This window comes from Delphinapterus leucas, chromosome 11 (genome assembly GCF_059928025.1).
Source record: "Delphinapterus leucas isolate spDelLeu-1000000601 "Yukka" chromosome 11, BTC_Dleu_Yukka2, whole genome shotgun sequence".
NCBI lineage: Eukaryota > Metazoa > Chordata > Mammalia > Artiodactyla > Monodontidae > Delphinapterus > Delphinapterus leucas.
Genome location: NC_143139.1, coordinates 39,545,968 through 39,561,763, shown reverse-complemented (window position 1 = coordinate 39,561,763; position 15,796 = coordinate 39,545,968). Strand labels below are relative to the sequence as shown.

The following is a 15,796-nucleotide window of genomic DNA, read 5'->3' as shown; positions in this document are numbered from 1 at the left end:
CACCTGGCCTCTTAGGACCTGGTTTCATCTCCCTGCCACGGGGCAGATTTGCTCTTGAATGGCTTTTATTTCCCCAGAGAGCTTCAGACGGTTCCTTTTCTGGCTTTTCTCCCCCTCAGCTCTGCCAGCTGCTGACTGGATGCTGCTGGCAAGCTTGGGGCCTCTCCTGGGGTCCTCAGCCTGTGGCTTTGAGTGGAAGACATTCCCACAGCAGCTGAGACTGGAGTCTGCCTGTGGCCTGGGGCTGGGCCAAGGGAGGCCCAGAGAAGGCTGGGGATGGAGGAGTGTGTTGCACTGGGTAGCCGAGACCTACCTAGTTCATGGACTGTTTGGTGCCCAGAAGATTATTTGCTTGATTATAAGACAATTTTAGTTCATGAGCAGAAGCAGCTTCCTGAAGTACCAGGAAAGATCTAAGGCAGTGGGGGCCAGGAGCTGAACATCTTCCGTATTCACTGACCAGGGTACTGCCAACCCATTGACGGGGCCCCTAGAAACTACATGCGTCTTTTTTGCCAGAGAAGTGGGGAACCAGGACCTGCTGAACAGACAGAGGGCTAATGCGTGAGATACAGTGAAAGACGGCTATGGTCTCAGTTTTATAAAACCGTAACCAGCCAGAGTAAATATAGTGAAAGTGAGAGAGAGAGAGAGAGGGAGAGAGAGAGAGAGAGAGAGAGTGTGTGTGTGTGTGTGTATATACCCAAAGGACAGTGAGGGACACCTGATGGAGAACTGCAGGCAGGGCTACAGGCCTGACCGAGGGGCCTGGCATGAACAATGAGAGCTTACACAAGTGAGAAGTCGAGCCTGGGTTCGGGGTGGAGGTTTCTGGGCAGGTTCCAGCCCCAGGGTCCTGGGCTTCCTGAGAGCAGGGGTAGAAAGAGCCAAATGACATCATATGCCTTGCCCTCCTGTCCGCTCCCCAGGCTGAGGCTGCTTGGGGTTCTTATGGAGGCTACCTGTATGCAGCCAGCTGCCTCAGCAACAGTGGTAGGGGAAATGGCACAGGAAAGAACAGGAAAGGGGCAGTTCCTGGCCTCAGTAGCTGTGCTTGATGGCCAGAGTTGGCTTTCACACCTCTTCTGTGAACCAGACATTGAGAACTGACCTGCTTGGAAATGTGTAACTAGCCTTCACCTTTATTTGGTGACGCTCCCAGCAGGAAAAACTGCAGAGCCTCAGCAGCTACCCCATGTGAGAGAGCAAGAGTGACGCAGATGGCAGCTCCAGACGCCATCTCCCACCCTGCCTTGCTCCACAGGGCCTTTACCCCTCCCCGCTCCCTTCTCTCTCAGGCCCTCCTGTCTTCCTTATTAAGTCCTGCTACGTGAGGATGGGGGCCTGCTTTTCTCAGGAGAGGGCCACAGAGCAGTGCGGGGCAGTCCCCTCTGCCTGCCCCTTCTACCTGGCGCCATCCCCCCTGGCCACTGGCCAGGAGCTGGGGCCAGAGCAGCATGGTTCCCAGGCCCGGGCCTCTTGGTGGTTGGCACACAAGCTAGAGGTCTGGACCTGGTCCTTGGTTCCCAGGAGCAGCTTAGTGTCTGGCATTTTAGGAGCTCCTGTCATCCGGACTGTGGCTTCTCTGGGAGAGTTATGTGGGAGTGCCCGGATCCGTCCCGAATTTTGGGGCAGGAAGAGTTTGTCAGGCTGTCAGGCTTGGGTGTGGGTGCTTCAGGGCAGTAGGAGCCCAGGGCAAGGTAGGGAGAGGAGGATCTTGCTTCGGCAGCAGCCCGATCAGCCCCAGGCCTGCAAAGATGGGAACTCGGGCCTGGAGTGGGCGGGCTGGGAAGTAGGATTCCAGAGCCTCTCCTGCTCCTCCTCTCCCTGGTTTGTATTGGTTTGCGGCCTTGCCTAAGTGCCCTTTAACCTCTCCTCAAAGTGTCAAGATCCCGAAAATAGCAGTGTAGACTCAGACAGGAAATGAGAAGGGGGTGGGGAGCTGGAGCGCAGACAGACAGGAAACGGGAGGCCTGTCGGCCCCCAGAGAGGAAGCTAACTTCAGGCAGCTCCGGTGTCAGTCAGCCGCAGCCAGAGCCTGCTGCCAGATCTTAGCCAGGCCTGGTGCTCTGGCCCGGCCTCTCTCTGTAGCCCGGGGTGTGGCCATCAAACATGGCGCTGGTGTTCCAGCTGTGGGGGAGAAGCGGCCTTGCAGGGCTGTTTGGCGCAGCTGACCTAGAAGGACACCTGGACGCTCGGAGGGAACAGAGCACAGGAGAGTCAGGGTTCATCCTGAGAGTTTTATGTCTCTCTGGGTCCTGTATGTCTATAGGACAGGAATGAGCCTGTCCTGTAACAGGCCTGGGACTCGCTCCTGACTTTCCTTCCAGGGATGTCTGAGTTCAAAAGGCCTGAAGGCAGAAGGGTGAACATGCCCCGGTCCAGTGTCTTTAGGGTGCCTAGTTGTCTTCCCTGCTGCCTCCCTGGTTCACCCTCTTAGTGGCCAGAGCCATTCTGGGGTTACTTGAGTTCCTGACTGTCCCCGCATCCTTTTCCTATTCTGCCAGACTCACCCTGACAAAACACTGAAGTCCCACGTATCCCTCTGCTCACTACTTCCCAAAATACCTTTCCTCGAACTTGGTGGAGAGCCTTTTGGCCCAGTATGCCTCTGTTCCGGACCCTCTTTGACGCTCCCTGCCTGTCTTTTAACTGAGACTTCGGTCAAGTCGGGGACCTGCTGGCTTCTGTCGGGAACAGCTCTGCACGAGGGCTACAGTAAATGCTCTGTCTAACCCTCAATTCCTCCCAGGAACGTGGCATCAGGACGGTGCGCCCAGCCACGTGCTAGACACCAGAGACCTAGAACGTGATTGAGTGGGGCCCTGGCCCTTGAGGAGGGGGCTCCTGAAAGCTGGTTTGGCTAACATGGTGTTGGAAGGCCTGTATCTTTCCTTATCCCTGGCTCTGCCGCCTAGGGGCGGTCCAGGCCGGTGACGTGACCATGGCTGGGTCTGCCACAGGCTTTGATCTTCAGAATTCTCCCAGCCTGGTGCTGAGTTCCAGAGGATCCAGGAGGGGGTGTCGTTTTGTCAGAGACACCTTTTCCTCCTCCCCCTCAATCCACTTTAGCAGACCCCTCCAGTGTGTTTCCTTTATCTGCAGCTGGGTGCGGGAGTTTCTGAATGATGAAAACAAAGGCCTGGATGTGCTGGTGGATTACCTGTCATTTGCCCAATGTTCCGTCATGTGAGTACCACCTGGGACGAGGGTTGGGGAACGGTGAGGAAGGACATGGTCCCATTCTGCTTTGACGAGGAAGGGTGAGCTTGCAGTAGTGAAGATGGGAATGGGAACCCCAGGCAGGAGGGGAGGGCCTGGGCAGCAGCGTGGGGGTGGACAGGTGGCCAAGGGGCTGTCTGAGATCAGTGAAGAATGCCAGGTGGCTGGAGTAGAAGGTGCATTTTGGGGAGCAGGAGGAGAGATGTGGAAAGGGAGCTCAGAATCGAGCCCAAAGGATCCAGACTCCATGTTGGGAGCCTCCAAGGAAATGTCCTGGCTTCTGGGAGGGAGGCCCTGTGGGATTCGTTTGCTTTGGGAGAGCTCAGTCTTCAAGAAGCAACTTTGGGTCTCCAGTTGTGAGAGGGCTACTCCAGGTCACCCCAGGAGCAGTGAGCATGACCTTTGACGCAGACTGAAAGTGAAGCGTTCAGGAGCCTTTTGCAAGCAGGTGGGGGGTTTGGAGGCAGCTGGAAGTGAATTAGCGCAGAGGAGAAGGCAGTGGGTAGTGGAAGGAACGAGGGCTTTCAAGTTAAGACAAAGCCCAAAGCCGGGTGTGGGTCTCTTCTGTCCTTTACTGTCTGTGTGACCTCAGGCAAGTTTGCTGAGGGCCTCTTATGTAAGAGGAGATCCATATTCCAGGGTTGCCATAAGGATTAGATGATAACGTGTGTAAAGCAGTTGAAGTATTTGGAACATAGTCTATACTGTGGTGGCTGCTTTTTATTTGTTAGTTGTTATTATTTAAGGTGTTGTTCCCTACCATAATTACCTAAATATATGGAAAGAGGGATTATATTGATCGTTCATGGCATGGCCAGCACATTCAGACGCAGACCCAAGACTTATGTTGGCCCTCGGGTGACTGATCACCCCGGTTTGCCCGTGACTTTCCCGAGTGTTTGCGCTGAAAGTCCCGCATCCTGGGGAACTCCTCAGTTCTGGGACTCAGCCCCAGCCTCGACTTCCACTTTCCTTGCTACTGTCCTTGCCCCTGGGCTGTTCTCCTTCCTCAGCAGGTTTTCACCCTCATCTCCTTAGGGTTTCAAACTAATGCCTCTCCTAGGTTTGGCCTTTGTCATTTTTTGCAGGTCATCGCCTGTTAAAACCAAGAGTGGCCCACTCCCCATTCCCGTCCCTACAGAAGCCAAGCCTCATGATCCTCCTATCCCTTAAAAGAAACTCACTCTTTTTATAGAAAGAAATGAAAAACATTTGCTGAAGCGATTTTTTTTTAAATTCAGAGCTTTTATAGAAAAAGATGTAGATTATTTTTCCAAATAAGCATATCTTGCTTCAAAAGCAAACAAATTCCAGCTGCTTGAAACCAAAATACACTGGAACCTCAGTATTGTAGTGTCCACAGCAGTACCTTTGACTGTGTTTTTGAAAGAAAGACTCGGAGCAGGTGAGGTAAGAGTGTGTGTTTTGGGAAGGGTTGAGGGGAAAAGAGCGAAGCCAAATTGAGTTTGAGTGAAGGCACTTATTCGTAAACTGCACATCCCAGCTCTGGGGAAGACTATTATTCACGGAGGGAAACCACTGGCAAGTGGCTTCCCTGTCCGGGAGACTCCTCTGATGTCTGCTTGAGAGCCCCGTTAAGCATCTGATGGTCAGGATCCTGAAGTCTGCTCCTGCTTCCTTGGGAACACTCAGGCATCTGCAGATACCACTTCCTATTTCAGAGAGCCTCGGCCTCTGTGCCTTTGACCCTGGGGCTGTGCGTGTCTGAGCAGAAGGCTCCTTGGGGGAAGAGCCTGTAGGAAATGCTTGCTCAGTCCTGGGTGGCCTACTGGGGGAAGAGGACAGGAAAGAGGAGTGGGGCTTGTTTCTCAGAGGGGGTAGATCCCGATATGGTGATATGTAAAGGAGAAGGCCTTGTGGGTTTGTGATCTTGAGCTGTCCTCCTTGCCCTGGCTACGCTCCCAAACTGCTGGTGGTGGGAGATGTCTGGTCCCAGCAGCAGGAAGTGACGTAGAAACCATCCCAACTCCTGTGGGGACTAAGGACCCTGGTTCACACCCTCGACCTGTGATTTCTTCCCCGAGGGAAGCTGAAGCCCAAGGAGCCTCTAAACCAGAAAAACCTAGAAGCCTCAAGTAGAACCGTGGAAAGAAAACCCGGTCATTAAAACCCAGTGCTAGGATGAGACCATGGTGCTTTTCCTGAACACAGAGGCCTGTCCCACTCTGGGTTTCTCGGGACCCCCATTCCCTTCCACTCAGACCTGGCCTCGTGAACCTAGTCCAGAGCCACCTGGGCCCCACCCTCAGGGCACTGAGAGGCCCCTTTGGGGGCTGCCATTTGCCCCCTAGTAATCCCTTCAGTTGGCCTGTTCCCCACCACTGCTCTGCAGGGCAGATTCTCCGAGGGGAGCGGCAGCTTCTCTGAGATGTCCCCTCTATGGCTGGGAGTGCAGAAAGTCTGCCAGCTCCCTGCGTCCCTTCGGGCCCATGGGGAGGTGACTCCTGGAGGCCAGTGGGGGGCAGCGGCTGGCCTCGGTCAGCACCCGCATCTCCTCAGATCCCCCTCCTGGTTGCTGCCGGTGACTACTCTGCCCTCCTCGGCCCTCCTGACCAGGGTTGGGTCTCTGCTGCCCAATTCCGCTTTCTCTTCTGCTGCCCTTGCTTCTTGTTGCCCTAGACGTCTAAAGGGCGGGGGTGGGCTCACCAGGCGGCTTGGCACTGAATTTCTCCTGTGTGTGCGCTTGTGTCCTTTCCTGCTCCAGGTTTGACTTTGAGGCTCTGGAGAGTGGTGACGATGGTGCATTTGACAAGCTCCGGTCCTGGAGCAGGTCCATCGAGGACCTGCAGCCACCCAGCGCCCTGTCAGCCCCCTTCACCAACAGCCTCGCTCGCTCTGCGCGCCAGTCTGTGCTCCGGTATGTGTGCTCTCGCTCTGCCCGCCTGCCTCCCACCCTCGTCCCCGTCCAGGTCTTGGGTGACAGCGGTGAGTGCTCATGCTCCTCCCTTCACTCTTGCTTCCAGGCTCAGCTCTCTTGCCCTCTGCCTGCCAGTCTGTTTCTGGTCTGTCCTCTCTGTCTCCTTGACTCTGCCCAGCGATCTGTCCTGGGTAAGTACGTCACCCTCGGCTGTGCCCACCCCATCTGGGGTTCCAGCCCTCCCCTCTCCTCTCCCCGTCTCTGGGGGCCCCTCCATTCATCATTCTCACTCTGCCGTTCCTCCAGGCCTCTGGGCAGGGCTGGTCCTCACCCAGCTCCTTAGTCTTCACCAGCTGGTCCAGCACCTGCCCTCATGTCTGTTTCCCTCTGCTCTGCACGCAGCCCCATCAGCTGCCCGGAGACCAGCTCCCACCCAACCTGCTGCGCTCACCTTCCCATCACTTCTTCCTTTAGGCCTTTTTTTTCCCTCCAAGGCTGCAGCGTGTTCATTTGTCTGTAGTATCTGAAGAGCCATCCTGCCCGGAGGCTGGTGGACGGACCGGATGATTTCTGAGAGCCCCTCCTACAGAGGGAGGCTTTCCTTTGGGTCCTATGGCCCTTTCCATGGCCTCTGTCTCTCAGCCATGCTTTTCTCCCAGTCTTCTTTGGGTTTTGCCCATTCTAGTCATGCACGAGCAGATACCACTTGTGTTTCCTGTTTTTTCCATGAAACATCACTAGGGGCAAAGTCAGATATAGTCCCTAGCCCTTCTATAGCCTTTGGGGTCTGCTCTGTCTTTTCTAGGACATAGATGTGGGATGGGAGCTAAGATGCCCCTGCCCCAGGGAATGTGTTGAAGATGCGGTGACTAGAAGGAAGAGGAAGGATGGCTCAAATGAATATCTCCTGGACCCATCTTGAGGTCTAGGAAGGCCTACACACCTCGTGTTGTATTTTGGAGGACGTCTGGGCTTAGGATGGTTTGGGCACTGGTTGTAATGCTGGGATCCTGGATAGTTAACTGACAAAGACCTGTTCCAGGGAGGTGAAAACAGTGGAGTGCCCTGCCCCCTGCACCTGCGCCCCCTGCATCTCTCTGGGCTGCTGGTGCAAGGTCCTCCATCCCCCTTTTCTTCTGCTGCTGCTGTCTGGGTGATGGCAAGTGCTTCTAGACCCTTCACCAGCAGCCCCTCTCCCCCAGGTATAGCACTCTCCCTGGGCGCAGGGCGCTGAAGAACTCCCGCCTGGTGAGCCAGAAGGATGACGTCCACGTCTGCATCCTTTGTCTCAGAGCCATCATGAACTATCAGGTAAGGCGACAGCACTAGGCACGGGTGCCCTGCCTCATCTCCCACACCAGGAGAGCTAGGAAGGCACTAGCTTGTAAAAGACAAGTTCGCTGTTGGGCCTGCAGTCAGGGAGCTCCGGCTGGGACCTGTCTTCCCCACCGTCATGGTCTCCCCTCCTTCTGTCCTTTCCCCTTGCTACAGTATGGATTCAACCTGGTCATGTCCCACCCTCACGCTGTCAATGAGATTGCGCTCAGCCTCAACAACAAGAATCCAAGGTGAGTTGCTTCCCTCCCCTTTCCTCCCCGCTCTGCCCAGGACTCTGGAAAACTGGGCTGCACTTGTCCCTGCCAAGAAGCCCTGCCTGGCCTCGGGTCCTGTGGCTTAGGTCAGCGCCTTGGTTTGGCCCCTCACCTCTGCTGGAGGAGGAGTGTTCTGCTCTCCTCTGGTCTACACAGCTTAGGGAGGGAGAAAGCCTACCTTCCCCTGCCTTCTTTCCCAAACCCACCCTCTCCCTCACCACCGAGGCTGTCTCTACTCTCTTGAAAGGACTCACCCAGTTGTGGAAGTGAGCTGTGTGGTGGCCAGGGTCAGGGGCTAGGGTGTTAATCTTCATTCTCCACCCCTTAGGACCAAAGCACTTGTCTTAGAGCTCCTGGCAGCCGTGTGTTTGGTACGGGGAGGTCACGAGATCATTCTTGCTGCCTTTGACAATTTCAAAGAGGTCAGTTTCCTATACCCGTGTGTGTGCGTGCGTGCGTGCGTGTGTGTGTGTGTGTGTGTGTTTTTGGCGGGGAGGAGGTGTAAGCCAGGTAGGTAAGCGCCCTTTCCTGTGGTCTCACACATCCTAGGGATTTTAACAGCCTAGTGCTTTTAGCTAGGTAGTCTGCCCCCTGCTTTTTTAAACCAAAACCAAAACTTCATTCTTACTAGATCTTGTGCCGGGAAAGCTCCTGATTGGCCAGCGAAGGATGCCCTCACTTGAGGGCTATAGTCCAGCAGTTCTAACCTGCTGTGCAGCAGAATACCTGAAGAGCGTGTGTTAAATGCACAGACCCCTGGGAGGCCTGGCCATCTGTGCTTTAACAGGCTCCCCAGGTCGTTCTGAGGCAGTGAACCCACTGGTAGAACCCGAGGCAGTTATATTTGTAGTGGGAGGAGAAGGCAAGCAGGGATCCTCCTGGGGTGTTGGCTGTCGTTGGTGAGGGGAGAGGGAGCTCCTACTTGGAATTCCCCAGACTTGGCCTGGCTTTGAAACCCCCATCTGCTTGAACATAGGATTCCTCGGCATACAGCTGCAGCTGCTGGTCCCACCTCTTCCTCCTTTTTGGACCTCTTCCCTAGCATCCATTGTTCAAGCCAGGAAATGACTTTTCCTCCTTGAAGCCAGAGGCTCAGAGGAGTCTCTGGACCCCTCTCAGCACAGAGGCTTTCCTGCACCCAGGCCTCTCTCCTGCGTCCCCACTAGGACTTCAGCCTCTGCCTCAGCCATGGCCTCCAACCTTCCTCCACCCTCCCTCTTTCCTTCAATAGCTCGGCAACACCAGACCCCTGTGTTTCTTCTTGGCCTACACTCAGAGGCACCCAGAGCCCAGACTAAGGGCACACGCTTTACTGAGCTCCCTCAGGGACCCAGAGCAGATGCCAGGTCCCAGGCTTTCTTCTGTCATGTCCCAAGTGACCCATTACATAGAAAGAATTGTGGTTACACTTGGTCTGTACCAGTCCCTTTGCTGGATGTTCCTGGGAACCAGGACTCAGGGGCTTGGGTTCTGCATGGGACAGATCCTGTTACTGAGAAAGTTTGCTTGTTCAGGTATGCAAGGAGTTGCACCGCTTTGAGAAGCTGATGGAGTATTTCCGGAATGAGGACAGCAACATCGACTTCATGGTGAGGAGCTGGTCCTGGGTCAGGTGCATGCCCAGCAGGGCCGTCCACTCCTTGAGAACGGGGCTGGGCCGACAGCGTACTCTGACGTTCTGTGTAGGACCCAGAGTGGTTCTCTACTCAGTAAACGCTCCTCATCCACTCACTCACTCACCCCAGAAAGCTTTTAGAAACTCCAGGACAATTTCTGTCTTGGGTCTGCCTCCTTTCCCGCTTTGTGTGGCCGTACTGTCCCTGATTTGGACCCTTTCTGAGCTGCTTTCCTCTTCCCCAGCTTCTCCTCTAGCTTCACTTCCCCCCAGTCTAGGGTATACAGCTAGTAGGGTTGTCTCAAGGAATACCTGCTGGTGTGCAAAGGAAATCCGCCAAATCTTCATTTACACCTATTTCTCATGTAATTTACTTGTCTTCGTAAAATGAATATTAAGTTTGATGTTTTTTAAGTTAAAATTCTCTTATTGCTCCCTGAAAGACTTACCTTTTCTACTCCTTTTGATTATCCACCTGATGATGCTGGCTCTAACAGCCGCCTCCCCTCCATGTCTCCGCTCTCTCTGCCCCTCTGGGCTGCTCCTTCCCCAGGTGGCCTGCATGCAGTTTATCAACATCGTGGTGCACTCGGTGGAGGACATGAACTTCCGGGTCCACCTGCAGTATGAGTTTACAAAGCTGGGGCTGGAGGAGTTCCTGCAGGTGAGCTGGGCTGTAGTCCTCACGGGATGAGGCGCTTCGGGGAAGAGGACCAGCTTAGCTGTATCACGAGGAGTTTTTCTTTTACAAGAGCCTAGTCACGGATGCTCCTGGCACCCTGCCTGTCTTCTGTGACCTGGGACTCTGGCCTTTGTGCAGAGGGCTCCTCAGTCAGTCAGCTCCACAGGGCGAGAATCTGACACGGCTACAGCAGGAGCTCCCTGGGTCCTAGGCTCTAGGAAGGGGTCATGGAGGCCGATGAGGAGGCGCCCCCAACTACTACTCTCTCTGCTTTCCCCCAGAAGTCAAGGCACACAGAGAGCGAGAAGCTGCAGGTGCAGATCCAGGCATACCTGGACAACGTGTTTGATGTGGGGGGTTTGCTGGAGGATGCCGAGACCAAGAATGTGGCCCTGGAGAAGGTGGAAGAGCTGGAGGAGCATGTGTCCCATGTAGGTGGTCTTCCTTTGCTGCCAGAACCACTGTTGAGGGTGGGGAGAGAGTGGGGACATCTGAGTCCCAGGAATCCTGAGCTGACCTGCTTACCTCCCGACTGAGCCTCAGGGAAGCCTCAGAATCCACTGGGGCTCTCTAGCGCATGCTCTGGCTGAGACACTAGTTCATCCGCGGTGGAACACACGTTGACCTCAGGACTGGGTGTGAGGTGGCCTCAGGCTCGAGAGAGGCAGATGTGGCCATTTGTCTTGCACTCTTTCATGTGGTCTCAGACCCTGGGCTCACAGGAGTGACATAGGGAAGCCACGGGGCCAAGCTGCCTTTGGGGCCCTGGGTGGAGGGGTCGGGCCTGGGTCCTGACTGGGGTTCAGGCTGTGCTGAGTGCCCAGACTTTAGGGCCATCCCCAAACCTGCCCTTTTCATCCTGCAGCTCACAGAGAAGCTTCTGGACCTAGAGAATGAGAACATGATGCGTGTGGCAGAGCTAGAGAAGCAGCTGCTGCAGCGGGAGAAGGAACTCGAGAGCGTCAAGGTACCAGGCTACATGGGGAAGGGAGCCCCTGACTGGTACTGGGTGCTGGGGCCTGGGGATCTTGCTTTTCGTTCCATGTCAGTCATGTCACGTCCTCGAGAATCCCGATATTAATTCACCCCTGAGGCACTCAGGTGAGGGTGGGCTGATGATTTCACCCCGTGTTTTAGCTGGAGAGGGAAGCTGGAGCCAGAGTGGGCCAGACACACAGGGGGGTGGGAGCAGGTGGGGCACCTCTGGGGCCCCTGTCTCCTCCTGCCAGCCCACCCCCCTTGCTTCTCCCTCACCCGCACCTCCACGTGCTTCCCCAGCCCAGCGTAATGAACAGGCTCAGAATAGCCCAGGTACTTGGGGCTGTTTATTAGGATATCTCCCAGGTATTCCAAATTGGAGAGCAGGGCCTCCTCACATTTCAGTGTCTTCTCTGTCCCTCACCTAACTTTTTGTTAGTTATAAAATCATGCCCCAACCCATCTCTTCTTCCACAGGAATACAATTATGCTGGCTCTGTTGAGCTCAGTACATATGTGCCAAGCCCCTGCTAAGAGTCTGAAGCGCTGAATTGGGAGTATGGAGGATACAGAGGTGGCTAAGGCAGGGTCTTGTCTGTAGGGGGCTTCCAATTGAGCGACTGTACAAACCAAATGAAATGAGAGCAGGACTGAGGCACAGAGGGCTGAGAGCTGCCATAGCAGGCTGCTGGTGGGTTAAGGAGAGTTTCACAAGGGCAGCCTTCTACCTGGGCCTTGAGGGACCAGTGAGACTGGGCTGGAGCAGTGAGGAAGGACACTGCAGGGCGCCGGCCAAGCAGGCTTGCTCTTCCGCCCCCCTCTTTTGTTCTGCTGCATTCCAGTTTTCCCTGGGTTTCTGCCGCTCTCTGCCTCTGAGTACCCTCCTGGAGACCCTTGGGTAGGAAGTCTCACTCCCAGGAGCATCGCCTGCCACGCCTTCAGGTGCTCTTTTCTTAATGGTGCTGTCTGCCCAATAGGAGACTTACGAGAACACGAGCCACCAGGTACACACCCTGCGGCGGCTCATTAAAGAGAAGGAGGAGGCCTTCCAGCGCCGATGCCACTTGGAGCCCACCGCCCGGGACCTAGAGTCAGTGGGCAGCGAGGCCCTGGCCCGGGTAGGCCCTGAGGAACTGAATGAGGGCATGCCCCCCTCCGACTTGGACCTCCTGGCTCCGGCCCCGCCCCCCGATGAGGCCCTACCTCTGCCTCCGCCGCCGGCTCCTCCCTTACCCCCTCCACCTCCCCCGTTACCAGGTAAGCAGGACCCTTACCTGGTAAAAGGCAAGAGGTGCAGCCTTATTGTGGGGCCAGACCAAAAGCCCAGTCAGCAGCATCTCCACAGGGAGAAACTGGGGATGTGGCTGGAAGGATGTAAAGTCAGGTGGGAGAGGCTGAGGGAGGGTTAGAATCCGAGGGAGGCTCAGATTACTAGGGAAGGGATGTCTATGAGCAGATGTGGATCTGTTTTAAGGAGCGTAAAGATGCCGCTCCTGATTCCTCTGAAGACATCCAAGGAGAGGGCTTAGACCAAAGCAGGAGAGAGTGGGTCAGAGACAGCACGACCTGCCCCGTCAGTTAGGACCCCTGGGAGCCACTTGGGCAGGGAGTTCATGCAGCCTCCTTCCCTGATAGTCTTTAAGGACAGGTAGGGTGGACAGAGGGGAGTCTCTTGGCCCCTGGGTCACTGTGCTGTTTCTTCTTTTCCCAGACAAGTGTCCCCCAGCCCCACCTCTCCCCGGCGCTGCTCCCTCTGTGGTGTTGACAGTAGGCCTGTCAGGTGAGTGTCCCGAGGGCTCTGGGCAGGGCTAGTGGGACCGAGGGAGTGTGTCCTTGGCTCCTGCCTCACTGATCCTCCTTCCAAATTAGCCATTCGCATTAAGAAACCTATCAAGACCAAGTTCCGGCTGCCCGTCTTCAACTGGACAGCACTGAAACCCAACCAGATCAGCGGCACTGTCTTTAGCGAACTTGATGATGAGAAGATCTTGGAGGTAGCAGGGCCTGGGGCCCTCAGGGCTGGGGTTGGGAGCTGGGGACCAGGTTGCCCTTTAAGGTAGATCTCTTGGCTTTGGAAGAGCCCTCAGACTCAGCCCTCCATGTACCAGAGCTGAGCTGATGCTGGTGTGCTGCCAGCGGGTCCTCTTGTAGGATGAGGCCACAGCATTTTCCCTTCTCATCAACTCCTGCCAGGACCTGGATCTGGACAAGTTTGAAGAACTGTTCAAGACAAAAGCCCAGGGCCCTGCCCTCGACCTCATCTGCTCCAAGAACAAGACAGCACAAAAGGCTGCCAGCAAGGTGACCCTGCTGGAAGCCAATCGTGCCAAGAACCTGGCCATCACCCTCCGCAAGGCTGGCCGCTCAGCTGAGGAGATCTGCAGGGCCATCCACACGTGAGGCTCCCACTGACCTTGCCCTGGTCCCCAGCTAGTTGGTAACCCACCTAGGATCTCCACCTAGGATCCTAGCCTTCCCTGGATTCCAGGGCATTGACAGAACTCCCTCAGTCATCCAGTGGCTTGGCCAGAATTTACTGCATCTGTGCTGTGTGCCAGGCACTGTGAGGTGCTGGGGAGTCAGCCCGGACCTTCATTCAAGGAGCTCCTAGCCTAGGGCTTCCCTGGTGGCGCAGTGGTTGAGAGTCCGCCTGCCGATGCAGGGGACACGGGTTCGTGCCCCGGTCCGGGAAGATCCCACATGCCGCGGAGCAGCTGGGCCCATGAGCCATGGCCGCTGAGCCTGTGCGTCCGGAGCCTGTGCTCCGCAACGGGAGAGGCCGCAACAGTGAGAGGCCCGCGTACCGCAAAAAAAAAAAAAGGAGCTCCCAGTCTAATGGGAACAGTCCAGTGGAGGTACAGGCACCTTTGGGAGAACAGGGAGGGCTAGGTAGCTGAGCTTGGTGATCAGGGAAGGCTTCCTGGAGGAGGTGATGTCTCACTTGCGACCTGAAGGATGTATATGAACTCCAGGTCAGGGCCTGGAGGGAGAGGCATGGTGCCCTGAGTACTGAAAATTGACTCTGGCTTTAGTGTAAGGAGGGGAGTAGGAGAGACAGAGTAGAGAGGCGAGTAGAAGTCTTGCGGGCTGGGCCTCCTAAGCCACGTCCAGGTGTTAAGACTTCTCCCTAGTTGCAGAGGGAAGACATTGAAGGGTTCTTAAACAGGGCATGGAATGTGACCCTAGGATTGCTACTGGTGCTGAGTAACACGAGCCCTGGAGTTACTGGAGGTGAGACAGTGAGTCCTCTGCCTCTGGCTGTGTGCCGCTCAAGACCCCACCCTCCGTCCTTGTAGGAGCTGGAAAATGAAGGGATGACAGATAATGTGGGCAAAGGCAAGACCTGAGGTGGTCCCTCCCTCCTACACAGGTTTGACCTCCAGACACTACCCGTGGACTTCGTAGAGTGCCTGATGCGCTTCCTGCCCACAGAGGCTGAGGTGAAGCTGCTGCGGCAATACGAGCGGGAGCGGCAGCCCCTGGAGGAGCTGGCGGCCGAGGACCGCTTCATGCTGCTCTTCAGCAAGGTGGAGCGGCTGACCCAGCGAATGGCTGGCATGGCCTTCCTGGGCAACTTCCAGGACAACCTGCAGATGCTCACGCCGGTACGGCCCCCGCCTGTATCATGGTTGTCTGCGGCCGGCCCTCCGCCCTTTACCTGCTAGTCCCCTCCCCTGCCAGCCCCTCTCTGACTTTGCCGCATCCCGGCATGGGGTCACTCAGCTATTCATCTTGCCTTCCAGCAACTCAACGCCATCATTGCAGCCTCTGCCTCCGTCAAGTCCTCACAGAAGCTGAAGCAGATGTTGGAGGTGGGGAGAGGTTGGGGATGGAGGTGCCGGGGCTTCCCAGGTCCTGGGTGGGGGCCTGGCGCTATACAGAGAGGAGGAAGGAGCCCTCGGGTCTTGCCCTGAGTTCCTCCCGTGCCTCCTTTGGACAGATCATACTTGCCCTGGGGAACTACATGAACAGCAGCAAGCGGGGAGCTGTGTATGGCTTCAAGCTCCAGAGCCTGGATCTGGTAAGATGGTGGGGACAGCAAGTGGCCAGGAAGCTGGATGGGGCAGCGGCTGTGGCGCCAGCGTGTTTAGCCCTCTTGCACTGACCCCTGTCCCCCTCTACCAGCTGCTGGACACCAAGTCCACTGACAGGAAGATGACACTGCTGCATTTCATCGCCCTGACGGTAAAGGAGAAATACCCAGACCTGGCTAACTTCTGGCATGAGCTGCACTTTGTGGAGAAAGCTGCAGCAGGTGAGGGGAGCCTGGCCCAGCAAGCCTGCCTCGTGTCCAGCTCAGGACAATCCCTGGAAGCTATGAAGAGGGGGAGCACTTGGGTGCCTTTCTTTCTTGCTTTTGTTTTCTTTTTTCTGACCACTTCAAAGTTTTCCGCTGGGGCCATGGGCAGGGGCCACCCCAGAGGGAGCCTTCCTACAGGCACCAGGCCCCACCCAGCCCTTTCCACTTGGGTGCTGTGGGAGCTGGAAGGGAAAGGCAGCGGTGGCTCTTCACTGCCACCTCCCCCGAGCTGGCCCCAGAGCCTGTGTCTCTGTGATGTATGTGAAGTGCTTAGAAAACCCACAAAGCCCCCCACAGACATAGGGTGGCTGTTATTTTTGCCCCCCTCGTGAAACTGGGGCAGGCCTGGGGCAGCTCTGTTTTGGAGCCCAGCAGTCTGCGGCTCACCTTCCCTTGCTACCTTCGGGGTCATGAGCCCACGGCCTCTTTTCCTTTTCCTTGCCCCTGTGAGAGCTTGGCTAGCTTGGTTCGCCCCTCTCCGTCCACGCTGGTAGCTCTGGAAGGGGGGCGTGAGGAACCGAGTGAGCCC

At 56.1% G+C, this 15,796-nt stretch overlaps 1 protein-coding gene across 8 annotated transcripts in view; it reads left to right on the top strand.

Moving 5' to 3' along the window:
- The window catches only part of FMNL3 (formin like 3), a 79,973-nt gene that overhangs the window by 36,037 nt on the left and 28,140 nt on the right, over positions 1-15,796 (top strand). For 5 of the 8 annotated variants that reach the window (XR_016394920.1, XM_089920678.1, XM_030763093.2 and 2 more), the window contains exons 5-21: positions 3,106-3,189; positions 5,948-6,100; positions 7,303-7,411; positions 7,592-7,668; positions 8,021-8,114; positions 9,207-9,281; positions 9,861-9,971; positions 10,271-10,420; positions 10,855-10,956; positions 11,945-12,224; positions 12,679-12,747; positions 12,837-12,961; positions 13,161-13,363; positions 14,338-14,572; positions 14,711-14,779; positions 14,908-14,988; positions 15,093-15,222. Coding sequence is in view for 7 of the 8 variants with exons in the window: in XM_089920678.1 (XP_089776804.1) it covers positions 3,106-3,189; positions 5,948-6,100; positions 7,303-7,411; positions 7,592-7,668; positions 8,021-8,114; positions 9,207-9,281; positions 9,861-9,971; positions 10,271-10,420; positions 10,855-10,956; positions 11,945-12,224; positions 12,679-12,747; positions 12,837-12,961; positions 13,161-13,363; positions 14,338-14,572; positions 14,711-14,779; positions 14,908-14,988; positions 15,093-15,222 (2,147 nt within the window). In the remaining variant the exon portion in view is untranslated. The remainder of the gene's footprint in view (positions 1-3,105; positions 3,190-5,947; positions 6,101-7,302; positions 7,412-7,591; positions 7,669-8,020; positions 8,115-9,206; positions 9,282-9,860; positions 9,972-10,270; positions 10,421-10,854; positions 10,957-11,944; positions 12,225-12,678; positions 12,748-12,836; positions 12,962-13,160; positions 13,364-14,337; positions 14,573-14,710; positions 14,780-14,907; positions 14,989-15,092; positions 15,223-15,796) is intronic. The other 3 variants (XM_030763096.2, XM_022572241.2, XM_030763094.2) reach the window with 2 other exon arrangements.